The 17383-nt window shown below is 35.6% G+C and overlaps 1 protein-coding gene across 1 annotated transcript; it reads right to left on the bottom strand.

Annotated features, from left to right (window-relative positions):
• Positions 1–6272: 6272 nt before the first annotated feature.
• On the bottom strand, positions 6273–16255 carry LOC132181482 (uncharacterized). The gene is made up of 3 exons (XM_059594727.1): positions 16147–16255; positions 7777–7887; positions 6273–6789 (listed from the first exon to the last, which is right to left on the bottom strand). The coding sequence occupies exons 2-3, from the start codon at positions 7847–7849 to the stop codon at positions 6572–6574; spliced, it is 291 nt and encodes a 96-aa protein (XP_059450710.1). The 5' UTR covers positions 7850–7887; positions 16147–16255; the 3' UTR covers positions 6273–6571.
• Positions 16256–17383: the final 1128 nt, after the last annotated feature.

Here is a 17383-nt window from a genome sequence, read left to right as displayed (position 1 = left end):
TAGTTCCTGTAACTCCTCAATTAAGGGTCGAAGGTAGACATCTAGATCTAATCCAGGTGACTTTGGACCCGGGATTATCAGGGATAGTATAAATGACGTTTATTTCATGCACGTCCAAGGAGGCAAGTTGTACGGAAGCATTATAGGCCAAGTGATGTGGGATGTGCTCATGTTCCCGAATGGATTAAATCCATCTGAGGTTAGTCCAAGCCTGACGTTCCTACTGTCCGTTGAGAAGTCTGGATGCAAATTATCGAATGCCCTCCAGGCTTCACCATCGGCCGGATGCCTCAATACACCGTCCTTAGTCCGGCCTTCTGCATGCCACCTCATATAGGGGGCAGTATGCTCTAACATAAACAGTCTCTGTAGTCGTGGTATAAGTGGAAACCACCTCAACACCTTGACCGGGCGTTTCTTACTCGATGATATGGGTTGACCATCCTCATCTAACTGAATTTCATCCTTCCACTTAAATACTCCACATACAATACATGTATCCAAATCCTTATTGTTCTTCCAAAATAACATACAATCATTACGACACGCCGGGATCTTCTCATACCCGAGGCCCATGTCCCTTCGAAACTTTTTCGCCTCATATGTATTAACGGGCAAAGCTTCATCACTAGGAGGTAGCAACTGATTGATGAACTCAAGAAAAGATTAAAATATTGTGTTACTAAGTCCGCCAACACACTTCAAATTGTACAGATGTGCAGTAGCACTAAGCTTGCTATGTTTGGTCCCATCATTAAGTGGCTTCTCTGCCTTCTTAAGCAAGTTGTAGCACTTTAGTACGTCACCATCGTCAGCTTTTTCATTCCCCTGCACCGCCACTTCAGGCTCACAATTGTCTTCCATGACACCGTGCATGCCGAATAGATCACGCAACATTGACTGCATGTTTTCACCTTGTGCTGTGCCTATACCCTGATTTGTGATTGTAGTAGTCGAAGTAGAGACTGTAACAGGAGACCAGACAGGCTTCTCCCTGGGATAATACCAGGTTCTGTATGCAGTCATTATTCCTTTACCCCCTGTCAAGTGGTCAAATACGAAACCCGGCGGGTGGCGCTGCTTATTACGACACGCCTTACAGGGGCAGTGAATTTTTCCATTAGGGATTGTACAGTTCCTAACTGCGAAGTCCACAAATGATCTACACCCGTCTCTGTATTCCCTCGTACCCCTAGACTTTGTCATCTAACTCTTGTCCATATCTTTAGTTACTGGAATCCTAGTTCAATAAAATAAATCTAAGTTAGTTAGTTAGATATTATTTTTTTTTTAGTGTATTTCTTTAAGTACATCGTTTCAAATTTTTGACGTGTTTAACAAATAAACATATACATTGTATTTTAATTATAACATCTACATAATCTAAATTTGCAAAACCTAAACAAAATTAAGGTCCAAATTTAAATACATTAGTTACACATGGGGGCCCTAGATACAATATATGTGGCTATCTTATTTGTTGTAATTTTTTTGTTTTCGTTTTTTATGACATTTACATAATCAAAATTTGTAAGACCTAAATTAATTTTTTATATATGAAGACCCTAGATAAATTAGATATAGCTAGCTAGGTTAAATGTTGGTTTTCTTTTTCCCGTTTATTATAACATTTATGCATTTGTATGGGAAGTGTAAATAAAATAAATCTAGCCACCTATGTTAGTTGTTTTTTACTCTCTTTTTTCGTTCTTAGCATTTACATACTTATTCTAAATTTACAAAATCTCAACATAAATTAAATTTACAAAATCTAAACATAAATTAACCATAAAAAACTAATTTCAAGCTATGAGGGTACGTAATTTTGCATACATGCATGCAAATACATTAAACAATATTTTCATCATATACAAAACATATATGTCAAACAAGCAATACAAAACATATATCTTAAGCAAATAAGTTAATTAGCTAACATGTAGAAAGAATTTGCTAATATAACTACATCAACAATATATAATAATATACACTGTAAATTGCATATTTATATAATTTTTTTATTTATATATATATAATCTATCCCTGCTCTCTTAACCCACTGTGTGTGTGTATATATATATAGATTAAATCAGGTATATATATACCTGATTTTCGAGAGTCGATCGGAGAACGCATGGTCACCGAAGTGAGCAGCGGCGGTGATGGGCACCGGTGAGAGAGAGAACCACCGAGAGAGAGAGAGACAACGTGAAAAAGAGGGAGAACGGCCGGGCTGAGAGAGAGGATGCGGGTGAGAGAAATGTTGTAGAGGGCTGATCGAGAAAAAAAAATGGCGGATGATTTGGGTTTGCAGGTTGAGTTGCGCGGGGGAGAGAAAGAAAGAGAGGGAAGAAGAAAAAAAAAAAAAAAAAAAAAGGAAAAGCTCGGGAAGGCAGCTGGATGCGCCTTCCCGAGGGAGCTTCTTGACTTGTCAAAACAGACACGTCAAGAAGCTCTTGACGTGCACATGTGGCATGTCAAAACTTCTTGATGTGTCCACATGTGACACGTCAAGACCATTTTTTCATTTTTTAGTACTTTCAAATTTTAAAACTTTAAAATTTAAATTTATATCATTTATTTACTTAATTTATATCATTTTTTTCTCTTATATAGCACATTATCCATACAATATACTTAAAACTAATTAGAGAATAAATAAATTAATATTCTAGATGTACAGATAATAAAATTCATTTTTTCGTGAGGGCTCAATAATCTACTCAGTGAACATTGTATTCTATGTTAGCCAAGTTGATGTGGGGTTTGCGAGTCTTATAAAATAAATGCATTATGTATGTCCTATATATTTTGTAAAAATTAATTTGTTTATGACATTAATTAATATTACTAGAATGATTTATGCATGATAATTTCATATCATATCATATTAATGAAATGTTTGATTCATATGCATGCATGTAATAATATTAATGGTACAATAGTATGATTATGATACTAGCTAATTGGCATGCATGTGATATATACGTATATACCAATTAATTTATACTAATATGATAAAATTAATTTTTCATACCAATTCAAATCTTAATTTTTTACAACCTAATTAATTTTAATTATAGTTAATTAAATTTTTTGATGTGTCTAATAATGACATGTGACACGGCAAAAATACCAACTTAAATTTTTAAAGTTTTAAATTTTAATATATATCATTTATTTATTCTATTATATCATTTTTTTCATCTTATATAACACATTATCCATACAATATACTTAAAACTAATTAAAATAATAAATAATTTAATATTCTAGATATTAATATTACTAGACTAATTGATTATATTAATTAATTATATATATATATATATATATATATATATATATATATATAACAAACATATATATATATATACATGTGATATTAATTGGCACGCATGTGATATATATGTATACATATATACCAATTAATTTATACTAATATGATAAAATAAATTTTTCTATCCAATTAAAATTAATTTTTCCTGCCCATTAAAATTAAATCACTACATTATTTTTTTTTTTAATACATATTTTTGCTATGAGTTAATACCTAATTATAATTATAATTAATTGTAAATTTTGACGTGCTAAAATGACACGTCAAAAATTTTTGATGTGTTAAAATGACACCTTCAAATTTATTGACGTGGAAATATAAATTATTGTTTGCCGCATCAATAAACTGCATGTTTTTTGTAGTGACTCATATTTCTTTAATTCATTTAAACCCATTGCAGTAACGTATAGTATGCTTATAGTTAAATAATTTAAGAAATATTTTTGTATAGTTTATCATACTTACACCTTTTGCAGTAAAGTATTATGAATCAAGACTACTTAACCGAAACTTCATGGTTCTAAAAGAATAAAATCTGATAACAAGTAACATCCTTTTTCAGTATATCTATACCCTTGTGCATTTACGTATGCTATATATATATATATATGTATATATATATATATATATATCCTTTCAGCATATCTATACCCTTATTGAAATTTACATGCTATATATATATATATATATATATATATATATATATGTGGTTCCTTAATGACAAAACAGCACGTATTTCCTCTATACCCAATTCGGTCCTCACATGTTTTTTTCTTACAAGAAATGTTAATAATCTGTACACAACCGAATGCTTCATATTCCATATATCTATATATATTTATATCTTTTATTTCTAAAATCCGAATAACAATTTCTATAAATCTAATTATGTAAGTTTACAAACCACAAAAATATCTAAAAAAATATATTGATGAAGATATTTCATTAGTAGGTGAGTTGTAGCAGGTGGTTTAATCCATATTTCATTAGTAGATGAAGATATATTGATCTAAATAACAAAAGAGAACAGAAGAAATGGAGAAACGTATTTGTGAGTTAATGAGAGAACGTGGGTGAGTTGTAGCAGGTGGTTTAATCCATTTAGATAGCTTCTAGGAATTTAAATTTAAAAGTTTGTAGTTACAAGATAATGAGGATAAGATATTTTCAAAAATTACATATGCTTTCATAAACTAACGTGTAGATTTAATAAAATTTGAATTCCCAGTCTTTATCTTATTGCTTTAGATTTTAAACTCAAATTTTAAAACAGAAATTGTCAACAAATTGCATTACCATATATTTACATGATATTGTGAAATCTTTTAAATTTTGTAATTATCTAATATTTAAATATTCAAATAAAATATTTGAAACTTATAAATACAATTAAATTTTATTGACTCATTCTTGGGCTTTTAATCCATTTTTACTAAGCTGTCTTGGACCCGACAAGTCAAGCCTGCACCTCTAACCCATCCTCAAATCTAACATGTAAATCTATTATGAGCTTAAAGTTGAGGTGTTACAATCCATCTTATTACAAATGCAAGAGAAGAAAGTACCATTTGAACTAAAAACAATTTGTTATTGGAAGGGCCAAAACATGAATAAAGGGTCAAATCCTAACTTTGACATGACCCGTCCAGCCCCTAATTTCGGCCTTGCCGTCCGGCTTGTTAAGCTATCTACTCAAACCAACCCAGCAGTTGCCATACTTGAAGACAATGCCAATATAGCAGCTACTCTGTCATGCACAAGTCATGGTCAATCACCAGCTCATTTGTCAATTACGAATAAGAATGGCAATCCAAATCCAACAGCTACAGTACCAGAACACATATAACATAATTGCACTCTCCTCTCCCACTACTACCAAAACAGAAAATGAAATGCATTTCCTCAAGGATACACACTGATTCACAAATGTATTACTTAAGGATAGCCCATTATTATTGAGTGATTCTGTAATAAATCAATTCCATTTTATTTGGAATTGATTTGCTGCACATTTATTGTACAATCACGAGCAGCTTCTATTTATTTGTACATGTATCATCAGTTTTTCTCATTAATATAATAAATATAATAAAAAGGAAAAAGTCCACATACCCCACTTCCCTCAAATTACTATTCAATTGACAATGTCTCTCTCCCCCAAACTTTCAATTACGATAATTTCTTCTAAACTACCAAAAAAATGACAATATCCCCAAGGCCATCAAAAAGAGAAAAATTATCTTAATTTTTTTTTTTAATAAAACAAAAATACTCAAATAAATTCGATTTTTAAATTTCATACCTTGATTTTTGATTTTTGAATTTTTTTCTTTTATTAAGGATATTTTCATGGTTGGAGGGACAATGTAACTTTAGGGAAAGGATCCGGCTTACATGCACAGCTGCAGTTAAAATAACTTGTGGTCCAAATTCAATAAAAGGTAAACGACATCGTATTACAGTCACCACACTTGAAGCGAAGCAATAAATTATCAGATAGATTTTCAATGTCGAAATTCGGAACTTTTCAAAGCAACTGTTCCTCCAACCTACCACCCATCTCTCTCTGTTTTGTTTTTTTTCAATGCCATCTCTCTCTGGTTAATCCTTTACAAACACAACAATTTTACTTGGTGAAGTTTATCTCTGAACCGAGCATATGAAATCCTGAGGATGGTAATGGGGACAAGATTGATGATGAACTTCATGTTTAATATTTGTTGCCTCCCCTAAGAAAGGTATGTGGGAGAAATTGCGCCACTGGAGCCAGCTGCTTCTGGCCCAACTCTACCAAGAAACTTAGGTAAATTAATTCATTAGAAAACTCCCCCCAAGTGCCTCATGATTATAGTAAGTTGGAATATGATTTTCCTCCCAAGTGCCTCGTGATCATAGTAAGTTGGAATATATCAATATGATCATAGTCCGAAGCTAATTAAAATATAAAATACTTTTTCTTCTTTTGAATCAAAAAGCAAATTAATGTTGCACTAAGCATAAAGAGAGGTACAACTGAACTATAAAGCAAAAGAGAAGTGATTGGTGATGCAACACATCACATCCACACCAAGCGATGAATAGTCTCACCACACATTTATGAAAAGGAGGCTGTCCCATGTATTTGACATTCGAAATACGTCCTTACAGGAGGCAATGTGACAAATTTCAGATAAAAACCCAAACAATTGTGGGGGATGCTGCATCTCTTATTGCTATCAGAAGGCAGGATTCTCAGCCAGAAGCCGTTTTCTTTTGCTGGAATACGACAGCAAAGACTGGAACACCCACACCAATGCTGAACGCAGTAAACACTCCAAGGCTCATTTTCAAAGCCTGGTATTTCATCCTGTCCAAGTTATACATGTGTTTGGCATGCAGGTAGTATGGTTCATCATGACCATGTCCTCCTCCCATTCTCTTCACCCCGGTCGAGTGGAAACCCCTATTTGCTGGCAGAAATTTATAAAAAAAAATTTTAAAAAGAAAAAAGGTCATTGTTCTAGTTTAGTAACATGGACAAGCATTAAAGAATTTGGCATTTTGACAATTTTCCACATCTTAGTTCGTTTGACGATGCTTTTTAAAATGTGTTTTTTGCTTTTTGGCTGTGATGTGACATAAAAGTGAAAGTAGTAGTTTTGAATATTTTGTGTTTTTGAGTTGTTTGTTAATGCTTTTGCTTTTTAGCCCCTAAAGGCAATGCCAAATGAGCCCTCTATGTCCAAAGATCTGGGATTTTGACAAACTAGACACCCATAACAAACCACAACAGATTACAAGTTAACGTCATGGTCTCACATCCTTTCAAGAAACCTACAAATACTAGCCTCTAAAGAATTATAAAGTAGTCAGCTAATCTACAACAGTCTTGGTTCAAAGATTTGAATGCATCCTGAATAGGTAGGAATAAAAACATATATTTCTGGAGTATTCGCTAGTATCTGTAAACTGTAGGCACTCTATGCTACCCAATTTTATGGTTGTGTCAAAATTCAACTGAGAACTGCAAAGCATGCTTCTTTTAAATCTTAGTTTGATGGAATCCAAAATCAAATATTTTGCTTCACAACAAGAAACCATAAAAATTAGTGAGTGATATATCATTCAAACAGTTTTTGCAATATGATTAGCTAGGTTTGCACACAACATTTGTCCAAAGAGTCTTAGCATACAGGATTTTAAGGGAAGTTATTTCAGAATATGATTAATTCATTGGCTAATACATACATACATGAGCCTCAAGGCAAATAAAAATCTGCATGAATTCAAGTTTCTTTTTCTTTTTCAAATATCAAATGATATAATACTGTCTATGTGCTTAATTATAACATAAGACACAAAAGAAATAGAAAACTACAGGTTCATGTACAGTATTTTCCATTACAAAAATTGACATTGCAGATGCATTAAGAACCAATAAATGGCATCAAACGAACCTGAGTTTGGCAGAATTGCTCCTGAAGACCTCAATAACTTGGCACACGACCTCATTCCAGTGTTGAGGGACATGGTTGTAGGAAATGATTAAGCTCTTGCTTCTTAATTGCCTGCTCAACCAACAGCTTCATTCATATAGGTGCCTCTTAAGTCTTAAATAAATACATTTAACAATCTCCCAAAACAACAAACAATCCCGTCTTTCCCAAGATTTTACATTTAATCTGCTAAAAAATTAAACTAAGCTCCCCATAAACTGCTAAAAGGTTATCAACATAAGGATTGACATGATTAATTATACAGAAACAGATTATCAGTCCTGTCAACTAAATTCTCCATATATTTAAAGGAACAAAAATGGAGTCAAGCACTGACAACAAAATAAATAAAGTTCATAGGAAAACAAAGGTCAAAATTTTAGAAACAAGAGATTAATATGCTAATTGAAACCGCGCACACAACACAGTTACACATAAACAGGCATACATACTCTGCTTTCAACTATGATAAGTTTCTAGGGATTGCAGAATTATAGAGATTCTTATTCATGAGCTAATTCACTATTGATGCAGACCAGTTCTACTCAAACGTCATATCTTGTGACTACAATATTGGATGAAAACAATCTTGGTAGCATTGGAAAGTTTATTCAAGGGGCTACTACAAAGTCATTTTTTATGAAGATTTTTCAATTTCAACCTTTACTAGGTCAAAACCGGTCATCAATAGAAGTTCATCAATTTGGCTTGGGAAGCTCGGTTCATTAGGGTTTTAGGATTTTTTCGCATTTAAAAATTAGAGTTTTGTCATATTAACCCAAATTCGATCGACCGAGTTGCAGCAGAGTAATTGTGTTGACTTCCATTTTCAGGGCCTGAGATCCTATTTTCTAATTAAGCTTGATAAGGATGGCCTTACTGTCCAGTATGTTGTTTTATCAGTTTTCTATCAATAACAATACTCCAAGGAGAGTTTTTCTTTAGTTTTCCTACAAATCATTGATTCTTCTTGGCTATGTTGTGTGATATTGTTAAATCTGCGAACCACTATGTCGCACTACATCAATTGTGTTTGTTTCAGTAATGCTAAAAATGAGATCCATGAAAGTAAGCACAATGAGGGAATTTGATCCAAACTAAATTAGATAATGGATCCAAACTGAGCTTACTTTCACGGATCTCACTTTTAGCATTGCTGAAACAAACACATATAGCAAGGCATATTGGTTCGCAGATTTAAAAATATCACACAACGTACAACTCTTTCACAAACCGAGAATCAAGGATTTGTAGGAAAACTAAAGAAAAACCCTCCTTGGAGTATTCTCATTGATAGAAAACTGATAAAACAACATGCCGGACGGTCAGGTCATCCTTATCAAGCTTAACTAGAAAATTGGATCTTAGGCCCTAAAAATAGAAGACAACAAAATTACTCTGCTGCAACTCAGTCGATCGAATCGTGGGTTAGTACGACAAAACTCTAATTTTTAAATGCGAATAAAATCTAATAAACCATTCTCGGGTTTTTGCATGGAGCTGCTTGCATCACCTCAAGTGATCTAGGTTCGACCAAGACATCCATCGAGCTTCCCAAACCAGATTGATAAACTTCTATTGGTGACCGGTTTTGACCTGGTAAATGTTGACATTGGAAAATCTTCAAAAAATGACTTTGTAGCCCTTTGAATAAACTTTCCAATGCCACAAAGATTGCTTTCATCCGATATTGTAATCACTAGATATGACCGTGTATCGGGGTTCGGTTCGTTCGGTTCTAAGTCAGTGTGTCGGGGTGGCGCGGTTCCTGTCCTCGTGGGTTCGGTGCGTTCAAATCTCCCAATCTGTCTTTCTCTAAAACTTCTATCTAAAAGTTTCTCAATCAACAATGGTCCAGCTAAAGCTCTCCTCTTCCATAAAGAGGTCACTCATCGTTGTTAGGGCACGTACAAAGAGTAGAGCCAGAAATTAAAGCAATGGCTTTGCGTGAAATACTTTTGCAACTGCTATTTGGGTTGGCATTGTTTACAACAATGAGATTTGAACTAACCAAACCCAAAACGGAAAGAGTTGTTTACTACAAGGCTTAGAAAAAGGGCCTAGTGTTAGCTTAGAAGATGGAGAATCCTTTAAACTCTCAAAGAAGGAGAGGAAAGGAGTGTTTTTACAATTAATTGGTAGCAAAGAGAATACCTCATTGCAGGGTCCTTCGGCACAAATCTTGAAAACTTATGAGGATGTGTTCTATGAGCCAAAGGGGCTACCACCAACTCGGTCTCATGACCACTCCATCCCTCTCAAAGGAGTGCAGCATATTTCTATGAGGCCTTACCATTGTCCTTTCTATCAAAAGGAAGAGATAGAAAAGATTGTGAAAGAGCTGCTGGATTCTGGACTAATCAAACATACCCATAGTCCTTTCTCACCTCCAGTCTTGTTAGTAAGGAAGGGAGATGGTACCTAGAGGATGTGTATGGACTACAAATCGCTGAATCAAGTAACAATTAAGGACAAATTTCCTATACCTGTTGTAGATGAGCTTCTAGATGAACTTTGGGATTTAAGATATGTTATCATCAAATTATAGTAAAGGAGGATATTCCTAACACTGCATTTCGCACTCATGAGGGCCACTATGAGTAATTCCTTTCGGGCTTACTACTACCCTCTCCACTTTTCAAAGCCTTATTATGAACCACATTTTTAATCCCTATCTCGGGAAGTTTATACTAGTGCTTTTTGATGATATACTAGTGTATAGTAGGGATTTGGAAACCCACAAGAAACATTTGCAGATAACTTTTTTTTTTATAAGTAATAATGATATATATCAAAAGCGCAGAGGGGCGCAACCCACATACACGGGAAGTATAAAAAGAGAGCGCCTAAAAGGGAGAAAAATGAAATAGGAAGTCAGAAAAACTAATCACCAAAGGAGCTAGCCAAGCGGCCGTCCAAGAGTAAAGAGTAAAGAAGAAAAGATGAGTCAGCTCCTCTATAGTCCTAGTGGAGTTCTCAAAACATCTAGCATTTCTTTCGTTCCATATACACCACATAAGACACAAAGGAATCATCTTCCACACTACCTCGCTTCGAGAACGTCCTCCCAACCACCAGCAATCGAACAAGTCCCTCACCCTGCAAGGCATGACCCAACGCAACCCAAACTGACTAAACATAGTATGCCAAAGCGCACTTGCGATCTCACAATGGAGAAGAAGATGATCGACTGACTCTCCGGTCTTCTTGCACATACAACACCACTCCACTACCACAAGGTTCCTCTTACGCAAATTATCGTGAGTCAAAATTTTGCCAAGGGCCGCGGTCTACCCGAAAAAAGCCACACGCAGAGGTACCTTAGTACGCCAAATGCTCTTCCAAGGAAACACCTCTAGGTCAAAATTGGACAAGGCCTTGAAGAGCGACTTTACCTCGAACTTGCCTTTCTTGGATGAAGACCAGCGAATACGATCCACAGTACCTATGGAAATCTTGCAAGAGTACAACCGGTCAAAGAAAGGAAAAACCAAATCCATCTCCCAATCCTGGACGGACCACAAAAATGACATTCCACTCAACAACCCCATTCCTCCAAGTAAAGTTATCCTTCACCCAAGCCTCTTTGTTTCTAGCGATACTGAACAAGGACGGGAAGGCATGCTTCAAAGAATTTCCCCACACCAAATATCATGCCAGAAACGAACTTTCGAACCCACCCCCACCTCAAACCGAATACCTTTGGCAAAGAAGTTCCAACCTTGTCGAATATGCTTCCATAAGCCCACACCATGAGAACCCGAAGCCTCCTTCAAGCACCACCCACCTTCCTAGTCTTCATACTTAGCTTTGATAACCTTGCACCAAAGAGCCTCACTCTCATTCGCATATCTCCAAAGCCATTTCCCCAAGAGAGCTTGATTAAACTGATGCAACTTTCGAATGGCAAGACCACCATAGCGCAGGGGACGATAGACTTGGTTCCAATTTACAAGATACAACTTAGGCTCATCTCCCATCCCACCCCACAAGAAATCTCTTTGGACTTTCTCAAGCTTTTTAGCTACACTTATAGGAATCGGAAGTACAGACAAAAAGTAAGTCGAAAAATTAGTCAACGTACTCTTAATGAGAGTTAAACGACCTCCTTTAGAGAGATACATTCTCTTCCAACCTGCCATCTAACGCTCCATCTTTTCGATCACATCATTCCACATAACCGTATCATTATACGGCACCCCAAGAGGGAGACCCAAATACTTTGTAGGCAAATCGGCAACACTACACCCAAGGATATTAGCTAAAACCCCAACGTTCTCCACCTCACCAATAGCCACAATTTTTTACTTTCCAAGATTAACTCTCAAACCCGAAACAGCTTTAAAACATAAGAGAATGAGACGCACATACCGGATTTGCTCGAGAGAAGCTTTACAAAAAATTAAAGTATCATCAGCAAATAAAGAGTGAGAAACCACCAACTCCGAGAAGACCCTATCTCCCACCAAGAAACTAGTCAAAAGACCTTGGTCAACCATCGCATTCACCATCTTACTCAAGGCCTCCATAACAAGCACAAAAAGTAACGGAGAGAGAGCCTTGCCGAATTCTCCTCGAACTGTTAAAGAAATCTTCTGGAGAACCATTCACAAGAATGAAAAATCTTACCGACGTAATACACCACTCTATCCAAGCCCTCCACCTCTCACCAAATCTGCAGCTATGCAGCAAATACAAAACAAAGTCCCAATTTACATGGTCATAAGCCTTTTCCAAGTCCAATTTACAAAGAACACCTAGCACCCCTGATTTCATGCGACTATCCACACATTCATTTGCAATGAGAACCGAATCTAGGATTTGACAACCCCCGATGAAAGCATTTTGAGAGTAGGATATGATCTTACCCAAAACAGTTCTCATCCTATTGGCAAGAGCCTTATAAACAATTTTGTACACCCCTCCCACCAAGCTAATGGGCCGAAAGTCCTTCATTTCCACCGCATCCGCCTTTTCTGTACTAAGGAAATAAAAGTTGCATTCAAGCTCTTCACCAATTGACGTCTACGATGGAACTCAACAAAAACCGCCATAACATCATGTTTAACTACACCCCAACAAGCTTGAAAAAAAGCCATGGAGAAGCCATCTGAACCTGGTGCCTTATCACCATCCATGCCTTTTACCACCTCCCATACCTCCTTTTCCTCAAAAGCTCCTCAAGATCTCTTTCAAAATCTCTTTCTAACCACCTTTCTAACATTTGCAGATAACTTTGAACATTTAAAGACAAAACCAGTTGTTTGCTAAAGTGTCCTTTTGGGTGTGCTGAAGTGGATTATTTGGACACAGTTTCTGAACAAGGAGTGTGTGCTAATCCAGACAAGATTCAAGCTATGGTGGATTGGCCATTCCCTAAAACCTTAAAGTCCTTAAGAGGTATTTTGGGTTCGAGAGGGTACTACAGCAAATTTATAAAGGGGTATGGTTCTATTGTTGCACCCTTGATAGCAATGTTAAAGAAAAATTCTTTTTGTTGGGATGATTCAGCAAGGCAAGCATTTCATGACCTCAAGACTGCTATGACTCGAGCCCCTGTCCTAGCCTTGCCAAATTTCTCTCAACCCTTTCTTATTGAGTGTGATGCCAATGGGTTGGGAATTGTTGCAGTGTTGATGCAGGCCAAGAGGCCTATTGCTTACATGAGTAAAACACTAAAAGGGAAAGCTATTCACATGTCCACACATGAGAAAGAAATGTTTGCTCTAGTCACGGCTATCCAAAAATGGAGGCCTTATCTTTTGGATCAATCGTTTATTGTCAAGACAAACCAACAAAGCCTGAAATTCTTGTTGGAACAATAGGTTGGAACTCCTTTCCAATAGAAATGGATCACTCTCGACTATGATTTTACAATTGAATACAAGAAAGGGGTGGACAATAGAGTTGCGGATGCCTTGTCTAGAAGAGAAGGTTGGGACTCTGAAATATCTTTAATTATCATTGTTATTAGTCCCTACTTCAAGTTGGGTGGAAGACTTAAAAACCATTATAAGGAAGATAGAAAATTAAAACAGATACTTGAAAAGTGGTACAATAATGAGTTAGATACTCATAAATTCTCCCTCAAGGATGGTCTTCTCCTCTATAAGAATAAAATCAATATAGGTCTCCACTCCTTGAGAATCAGATATTGCACCTTGTGCACATTGACAATATGGCTGGTCATTCAGGGTATGAAAGAACCTTACATAGGGCTAAGAAAGATTTTTATTGGAAAGGTATGCGGAAAGACATCAAAAAGTTTATAAGGGAATTTGAAGTATGTCAGCAGAATAAACACAAGAATATTTCTCCTGCTGGGTTACTTCAAACTCTTCCAATTCCTACACGAGTTTAGACAGACACTACCATTGATTTTGTAGAAGGATTACCCCTCTCTCAAGGTCATTCAGTGATTCTAGTGGTGGTAGATCGCAACCGTGAACAAATCTTGGCCTAGCAGCAAGCACAGCAAATAATGAAGTATGCTGATTTACATAGAAGTGAAAGGAAATTTGAGGTTGATCAGCAAGTTTACCTTCGTCTTCAACCCTATAGGCAGACATCAGTGGGCAGTGGCACCCGCAAAGCATTAAAACTCTCTCCAAGATTCTATGGGCCTTTCACAATCATACGTAAGGTGGGTGAAGTAGCATATGAGCTGGATTTACTAGTGGCAACTCAAATCCATCCAGTGTTCCATGTGTCGCAACATAAACCCTAGTTGGGATCGAATAGTTCTGCCATTCTAAAGCTTCCTCCAGTGGATTTCAATGGAGTTATTCAGCCCGAACCCGTGGCGGTGCTAGCTCGAAGATGCTGACCAAAGAACCACCGTTCAGTCAGCGAATTGCTTGTTCAATGGGCGGGTCAATCAGCAGACGATGCTACATGGGAGGAGTTCCATAGCTTGAAACAATCTTACCCACACCTTGTGGGCAAGGTGTTCTAAAAGGGGGGGAGTAATGTCACAAGCACTGCAACGGTAGGATGTTATAAAGGAAGAAATGACGTTCTTGGTGTGGCAAATGCTATAGCTGAAAGAGGAAAGTAGCAAGGCTGTTTCAAAGAGGAGGAAACTCCAGTTACGTGGTAGTCAACTAGTAAGCGAGGAGAACAGCTACAGGCAAGTGAAGATTTTAGATGCTAATAATTGGCACATGTCATTTTGGGTAGATGGATGTTATGTTTTATGTATAAGTCGGTAGGCTTTTGTAAAGGGTTAGTGGCTTGTTGTAGAAGCTTTATCGTTGGATTGCACATGCACTATTGAGGGTAGGCATGTATAAGAAGCCCGAGGGCTGAGAGGAGAGATAGGCTTATTGATGTAATTGTTCTTGGAGGGAAAAGACTCCTCGAATTGTCCACCTTTCAATTTAGCAATCACAATTTCTTCATCAATTTCATTTCTTTTCCATTCTCATTCATCATCATCTACACTTCAATTCGTATACAATCTATAGAATTGTTACAAGTGGTATCAAAGCACTAGAACTAACCGAACCCACGCGCACAGCCACACCGATACACACTAACTCAGACTTCAGTCCCAGGCAAAAAATCACCTAGAACTTGGTGCGACTTGAAACCGATTTGGAGTACTTAAAGGAGGAAATAGGGAATTGGAGGGCGTTGGAATTGAAGACAGTGGGGTCGCGGGTTAGGTGAAAGGAGAAAATATGAGGATTTATGCCATATAGACAAATGGATTGATAATTACATCAACGCACACAACATTTTATGATGAACCAATTACAATAATCAAGCAATATCTTTCTAATGACTTCATGTCAAACACTTCTCATGTAATACAAACGTTTTTCATTACACACACTGTTTGAAAAATAACCAAAGAATCAAAGCAGGTATCACCTTGGAACCCAGTGTTTGAAAAAAAAAAAAAAAAAATCAAACATAGAATAATAAAACTTTGACAAAATATAAATGCATAAATAATAAACATCAAGCACTAAAACGAATTTCATAGATCGGAGGAGGAGTTTCCTTTAAAAAAGCCAACTCGAACCGTGAATCCAAAAGTTCAAATCAGCGGAATCAAACAAGACGGAGATTTAATCACAATTAATAACTATTACAATATTATTTATCAATCAATTAATCGAGAGTTTAGATCCGTAACAAGCAGAGAACAATAATCAATCGTCGACATTTAGATCAAAAAGTAAAAACCTAAATACCAAAACAAAAAGCTGACAACAGATCTACAACAAGTCCACTACAAAAATAAATTCAAAAAACAAAAATAAATAAATAATGGGAAAGCCGGTGAACAACCTAGAAGACGATGAGGAAAAAAGGAATAGTTACCTTCTAATTGGATGTGAGAGAGAACTTCGAAGAAGAAGGTGAAGACGTCTCGCGTTTTGCTTATCGTGGAATCAATACAGAGGAGCAGGTTATTTAGGAAACCCTGCGCGTCATGGCTGAAGGGCAAACTCAGCAATTTTCTCTTCTGATTTTACGGTCTTGTCCTTGTTTAGAAATGACAAAAATTACAAATTACAAATTACAAATTGAATTAATTTTTTTTTCTTAAATTCAATTTTTAAAAGTGGGATATGCGAGAAGTAAATATTTTGTTTGTAATAACATGCTTTCACATTTTTTTTTTAATACCATATCAACATCATAACTTTCTTGTTTTTTTCTGGGCGATTAATGAATAAAGATGTGTTAAAAAAAAAAAGTGTTAAAATACATATTGTTATGAATGCATTTATGCATTTGGTGGATGAACATTTAGTTTCATCTCTTGAAAATCTACACATTCATGTCATTTTTTAGAATTCTTATAACATTCATATAATACATTGATATGCATTCATGCATTTGATAGATGATCATTTAGTTTCATATCTTGAAAATCTACATATTCATATCATCTTTTAGAATTCCTATAACATTCATGTAATATATTGATGTAACATTTTAATTTATGTACTACCATTTCATATTCCTTAACTTCTCATTATGATTCTATATCTATAAAAGGGAATATTGAGTAGTATGTAAAATACACAATAATAGACAAGAATCATACATAGTTGCAGAAGAACTAGTTTCACATATTGTAATCTCTTTATCTTGTCTTGTTATTTTCTTTGATTTTACAACTCATGTAACATTTTTCATATTAGTTTTATTGATATATTTTGTCAAATAGATATTTATCATAGTTGGTGAAGTAGATTTTTGTTTGGTCGGACAAGACAAGGGGTCTTGCAAAATTAGAAGAAACTCAATGGAAAAATGTCAACTCCCAAGAAACTAGACAGCCTGCAATGCTTAAGTTAATAGAAATAAGGGGTAATTACCTTTTCTTCCATCAACTACAATGCATTGTCAATTTCTCTATATGAATCGTCAACCTTACTGCCCGACCCTATCATACTATCATTTTCTTCCAAAAACCTCAATTCCGTCAGTCAAACTTGTTAAAAACTTTGAAATAACCTAATACCCTAACTTTATAAATAAAAAATTATCATTATCATTATTATATTTAAAAAAATAAATAAATAAATAACCCATGGTGACCCACGAC

The sequence above is a fragment of the Corylus avellana genome, chromosome ca5 (genome assembly GCF_901000735.1).
Source record: "Corylus avellana chromosome ca5, CavTom2PMs-1.0".
NCBI classification, from domain to species: domain Eukaryota; kingdom Viridiplantae; phylum Streptophyta; class Magnoliopsida; order Fagales; family Betulaceae; genus Corylus; species Corylus avellana.
Note: the sequence above shows the minus strand (reverse complement) of the source record. Positions and strands in the feature narration are given on the sequence as shown.